Raw genomic sequence first — 6,616 nt, 5'->3', positions numbered from 1 at the left:
CTTTTTTTTTTTTTTTGCTTAATAGGGCCTAATGTAAACTTTGAATGGAGGAATTTAGGATTCTCAAAATATGTATATGTGTAAAATCTATTGACTTTTTATGTTACGAGTAATCACACCATTTCCTTTTACTTCAGGTGTACCTAACGTTTTCGTGAAGTTAGAAGCGTATGTCCCCCATTACTTAAACAAAAAATAGGTTTGTTTATTTTGACCTCAATTGTTATTATGTTACTTGCACCATGTTTGCACCACCACTCCAACCGACCTACTGTTACTACAGTAGTAAGTGACATATTTAAGGTAAGTGGCTAACATTGAAGACCTTTATGACATTCACCTCAATATTGTCAGTCAGTCAATAAATGATGCATTTAGCAATTGTTACCACCTATTCATGTTTCTAGAGGAACTAGTTTTTTTTTGTTTTTGTTTTTTTTTTTTTTTGGTCGATCTACACACAGGGCCGGGTGGCAACACTGACAGCGCTACTACACTTTATATATTCTATATTTTACCTAATAAGGAATCCAATTTGATTAAGATTTTCAATACAAAATTTCAAACATTACCGAGACTAACAAATTCAGGAAAATGACATCAATGTTGTATGTGTACTTGTGTATAAACCAAGCAGAGTGGGAAAATAGGGAGCTATCGATTGCACGACGACGGTAGGACGTAGAACGTAATGACGTCACTAAAAATCATCTACGCATGCAAGGACGTTTTAAGGTCACCTCGTTGAGTAGATTCTGGAACGCAATTTGGTCAAATCTACGTATGCAGAGAACGTAGGACGCCAGGTAGGGCGGCCACGCATGAGTGATTCCGTTCTAGCGTCGCGTCGTCGCACAAAATCGAAAGCTCCCTAATGACATATTAGGATGATCATGTCACCAGGCTGGCCTAGAGACTGGCGAAAGATGAAGACCAATGGAGAATGTTGAGTATCATAGGACCAACGTTCTCAGGGACATATTGTTTTGATTGATTGATTGATTGATTGATTGATTGATTGATTGATTGATTGATTGATTGATTGATTGAACTGCTTCAATTTTAAAGTTGATTTTATTTGTTCATAGTATCTTTACAAATCTCTTCCTAGCCGTTCAATCTCCTCGACAAGGAAATCAATGTCGGATTTGGTGGTCGCTGGGTTCGATGTGATCATTCGGAAGAAGTTTACTTTATCTCTGAGTGGTTGATAGCCGACCATTGTCGTCCCGTGTGCCATCATCCGGGCCTTGATAGCGGGTGCAATCTGATTAAAAATATATATATTATATATATTTGTTAAAAAACAAAGACGATACATGAGGATCTAAAATGATCAGCTTTGGCTGGATGGACCACTCACACAAAACATAGTTGAAATAAATAATTAAATAGATGTACTTTTCATTATCATAAAGTGTAATTATAGATTAGATAAGATCAGATTTCTTTATTTTGTCCGAAATGAAATTACAATGTATGCAAAATACATCGCAGAAAAACACTAAAACACAAATTAAGCGGTACACTAAAATGTTTTGTCAGTACTTCAGGTCTATTCAACAAGTTTAAAGAGTGTACTGCCTGCTATTAAAACTTGTTATGGAGTATGGTACAAGGTAATTATGATAACCCTTAGTTTTGCAGGTGATGGATTTTAACCATTTTAACCAGACTGTTGGTAACCATTAATAGAATTTTTTGGAGCCTCCTACAGTCAATTTTTCTTAAACTATTAAACCAAGCACAGCAGCACTTATCGCACTTTCCACAACCGATGAATAAAATATGTCAAGTATCATACCATCTACATTGAAAGAGCGCAGTTTAATGAGAAAGTGAAGTCTTAACATTCCTTTCTTAACTAAAGTGGTATATTTTTCTTTCTAGGTAAGTTTATCATTAACTGTGATACCTTAGTACTTCTGGATCAATCTATGTTATCAATAATTAAAGGTATAATAATATCATTGTGTTTTCTACTAAAGTCTATAATCAATTCGCGTTTTCATTTCATTTAGTTTTAAGATTATCCTTTTAAACATCTCTATCCTCAAGACCTACTCTGTTTATTTGTTTATGTTGAAATTTTATACATTGTTTTACTTTATTAAATACATATAACCTTTAAAATACATGAAAATTTTAGAAGGTCTATTATTACTCATGGTACTATAGACCAGACATAGAATCGAACCAGAAACCGAGAATCTCCATTGTAAGTAGCCTTTTTGAGTGTACTCTGTACATCTAAAACCATTTTTTTTACCAAGCTGAATGTTTGAGAGATGATCAGTTTCCAATCTATCATATCTATAGGACCTAAGGAGGTACTTCAGGCCCGATCATCACTGAAGCTTCAGGTCAAAAATTGCTCTATGGACCTTTGCTATCATTTCGACCTACATAATGGACCATCCCGGCTGATACGCCCTGTTCCTTAGATATTGCTTTTAAAATCCCACAAAACTACAGCGTCGTAAATACACATAACAGGCTCTTCTGACAGTTGTACAAAACGTGTGTACGTGGGACAAGCACGTACTTCTGACTCTGTCCTCATTGTTCAGTTTTTGAAAGTTTGACTGTCACTCAAGAAAGGTCCATGTTTAACATGAGACAACATTTTTTTCAGTTTTTAATCAATTCTGCTCAAATAGGCGACATTATATCGAGTCTCCTAAATTGTCATAGGCCTATTATATTATCTTAACATGTGCAGCGATATAAAGTAATTCATCTAAATTATCGACCACCGCTGATATTAATTCATTCTTAATTCTAATGAGATATAATTGCATTCTCACTACATTTATTGATTTTTTTTTCAATGGTAAAAACTGCGATAATTAGTTTTACCTTGTGTAGGCGGAGTTGCTTTTCCTTTGTGTCCGGAAGTCCCCTTAAGCTAGGCGGCACGTACCAGAAAGAAACGTTGCAATATTCAGGCTGAAAGTAGTAAATGCATGTCAATCGTAATTTATGTCGTTTGTACATACTTAAAAAATACGTGTTAACAGATATCATGCATAATTTTAAAACGCGGGTAAAGTAATAAATACATTTAGGCCTTGTGATTTCCATGTTTACGAGCATCCCACAACAGAGAAAGTAACTCAACGCAGGAGTTATTAGAAAAAGACATTACGTTAAAAATCCTAACCGAACTGCCAATACCTGAAATCATTGAGCTTCCAAGGTTTGCACTTAATACAAATGACTATTAATAGAACGAGGGCAGAGCTTTTTTTGTTTTGTTTTGTTTTGTTTTGTGTTTTTGCTTTTTTTTTTTTTTTTTGGCTGGTAATTTTTTTAAATTTAAATTTAACAAAATTGAATATAAGCTTATGTTCATAAGTTTTTAATGCATTTTAAACTCCAGCACCACGACATACACCCAATTGGACACATAAACAAAGGAACACAACACCAAACTGTATGTAATTTTCATTTATTACTTAAATAACTATTAACAGACTCGGGATTAGCAGCTTACCTAATCAAGTAAGTCGTCCAGTCCGAAATGTAGCAATATCAGAGGTTGCATTTTTTTTTGCTATATTTTTTAAAAATTGGATATGATGTAGAATAGATATTGATAAATCAAAAAAGTATGTGCAACATTTTTTTTTTCATACGTAAGGGTGGTTGCCAGTAGTTTCAAAATGGCCGCCATTTTTCCTAAAATTGTCACTAATATTGTAAGTTTATGTTATTGAAATGCAGCATTCAATTGGAAATTCACTCATAACAATGACAACAACAGTTAACTAAATATTGTACACATTTTTTGAGCTATTACAATGTAAAATGGCTGCCATTTTCCATTATTTTAGCTTTATAGCATACATATTAATATAACAATAACCGATCTGTACTGTAAAACAAAAACGTGTGATAGAGCTAGTTATACTGTATGCAATTGCCATATGCTGTTAATGGTTATTACCATAATAAATATGTATATATGTATATATATATTGGTGAAAGTGATGACAATGAAAACAAAAGTCAAGTTGACGTATTTTTGGAACATAATTTATATGTTCCAAAAATCTACATCATATCCAATTTTTAAAAAATATAGCAAAAAAAAATGCAACCAACCAAAGTTTGCTGGACTAAAGCTCCCGTGTAAACATCATTCTAACTATAAAACTACATTGTAATCAAGGTACAATAATATGAAAGCACCATTAAAACACTTTGGTATGCATGCTAAAACAATGTCTAGATCTAATTAACGAGGTTGTTAACTTGAGGGAATGAATTTTACTGGACACAGTTAAAACCACATAGGTGCCAAGAACCCTTTCCATTTAATGGGGGGGGGGGTCAGGGGTGGCGGAGGGAAACCATTCCTCAACTTCAGTTACACATCCACCAGAACTACTTTATTCAATAGCGTCGTTTGTGAAGGGGTGCCTTACTGAGGCCCCATAGGGATTCAATACTTGAGCGAAAATGCCTCTTTCTTGCCTACGCTGCGAAAAATTTTTATTTTTTAAATTAAAACATTTTAATATATATTGCGTTCCGCAGTTAATAAAAATTTCAAATAGTCTGGAATTAATTAAATGTGCTCACTCAAGTTACGAGGTCTCGAACATCTGCTCTCATATACACAATAAATAAGTTTAATTAAGTAATTAATTTAATTACTATCTATATATTTATTGCAGTGAAATGTTGGCATAATTTTTGTTCTGAATGTATATCGTACTGTGCGGGACTTTATCTTTGAAGACGTTAAAAGGACAATTTTGGCATGCTAACAATATTGATTGGTGAATTATTAGTTAGGCCAAAACCGGACCAGCCGGACCGCTTCCTACGGCCTTGAGTATTATCTATTTTTCGAGCATTTACTGTATATTGAAAACTTCGAACCTAAAGCTTTGTCCACAGCTCTTCATCCACCCGAATTCTGGTACCGATACGAAGATTAGACTTTATACGAAACTATGCGATCAACGTGTTACTGAATTTACCAACCACATACAGCATTGGTCCAGATATCAAACTGACAATGGGACCAGAGAAAAACATGAAACTTGCTTTCTTATAGACACGCATCCAAATCAATAAAGACACAGGGACCTAAACCACCCCAGACTAATTATTAAACTTTGATCACAACCATCACTTAAGAAAACAGACTGTGTAAATCACCCGAGGGTCGGTAGGGGATGAAGTCAACAGCCGCGAAGGAGCACTTTCATTCCCAAGTCCCTAACGAAGGGTCCAAGATCCTAGACCGCATTAGCTTCACTGGAATAGAGTGTATGAGTGGATTGGATTTTATTTAATCAACTTATCCCATCAACACTTTCAGAAAACAATTATATGAGGCCTAATGTTTTTATGTAATTAAACGGGTGCCCCACCTCCCACTCTAAATTGTTCAATATTATATAAGAAAAAAAATCATATTCAAATTCAAGTTTTAGAGTGCCATTTCCAGCCGTCTAGTAGTTGATAAAATTTCACACCCTTTATCTGTCAAAATACTTCCCTGGGCCCCATCTATTTCCAATTCCTGGATACGTTACTGGTATTGTACTCGTGCTTTGAACTCGTGGTCGCGAACCTGACTAGAACACCAAACAAGACGGAGAGGAAGTGTAAAGAAGCGGATATAGGATGTGCCTATATGCTTCATTAGTTTACATGAAACCACCTGTATATGTAACTTGCACTAACGTATTGACGTAGAAGGGATTATGAACGTGTTAATCAAGGAAGAACATAATCGTATCACCCTTTCGCTTATCTTCCAATCATATTCTGACAATGATATGTTACGTATTATCAGAAAAAAATTCCAATAATTTATTTGTGAGCTGCTTTTGCAGTCACGGAAGCATTGTCACGCATAGACCCACCATGGAGCAATCAAACCTACGCTTCGTTACAATACATATTTACCTCAAAAAGAATTAAATTACAGTAGCAGAGAGAGCAGACAACTCTAAACATATTGCAGTATGTTGTTCATAAAGATTCAACGATGGCTCATCTTACTCGTCGCTTCAACAATACTCCGACTTGCAGCTGTTCTATTATTTAGTTAACTCATTAAAATGAATAAAATCATTTCCAACGAAGAAGTTAAATAGACAGATAATAGCCGTCATCATAATAAAACGCGTGACGCCGGTTTTTCTTCTATGCTGTTCCGGCCAAATACCTAAAATTCGATAAGTTGTTGCAAAAGTCATTGAACAACATCAGCCAGAGGGAAGAGTAAATTAGTTTGATATATTTAGAAAAGGATTCGATATAGTTTCTGAAAATGAGGATGTAATTGTAAGCCTACCTTGATGAAGACCATTTGGAATCCGGGTCTCTCCGAGAGCTTGTCTTGTAAATACCTGTCAAAAATTCCAAGTTCAAATTTGCAATTACGTTTTTAGTGATATTTATAGAACACAAAATTTATTTATAATTATATAATATTATATATCATATTAAATTATAGGTTTATATGATAAAAATTGTACTAATCGTTGTATTACCTGCGTTCGTTGCAGCCTTTATAGATAATATTTATGATTGCTAGACTTGCAATTATAATTGCATTCTAAGGAAATTCGGCCTTTAATTAATAATCACA

General features: G+C 34.4%; 1 protein-coding gene across 1 annotated transcript in view; it reads right to left on the bottom strand.

Moving 5' to 3' along the window:
* Nucleotides 1–416: 416 nt before the first annotated feature.
* Nucleotides 417–6,616, bottom strand: part of LOC117103230 (glutamate decarboxylase 1-like) — a 24,770-nt gene continuing 18,570 nt past the window's right edge. The window contains exons 13-15 of the mRNA XM_033243793.1: nt 6,320–6,374; nt 2,860–2,949; nt 417–1,267 (exon numbers count right to left, since the gene is read on the bottom strand). Of these exons, the coding sequence (XP_033099684.1) occupies nt 1,094–1,267; nt 2,860–2,949; nt 6,320–6,374 (319 nt within the window). The 3' untranslated portion in view covers nt 417–1,093. The remainder of the gene's footprint in view (nt 1,268–2,859; nt 2,950–6,319; nt 6,375–6,616) is intronic.

The sequence above is a fragment of the Anneissia japonica genome, unplaced genomic scaffold (assembly GCF_011630105.1).
Source record: "Anneissia japonica isolate Jap-2015-1 unplaced genomic scaffold, ASM1163010v1 scaffold2652_len1590060_cov184, whole genome shotgun sequence".
Lineage (NCBI taxonomy): Eukaryota > Metazoa > Echinodermata > Crinoidea > Comatulida > Comatulidae > Anneissia > Anneissia japonica.
This window is presented reverse-complemented; position numbering and strand designations above follow the sequence as displayed.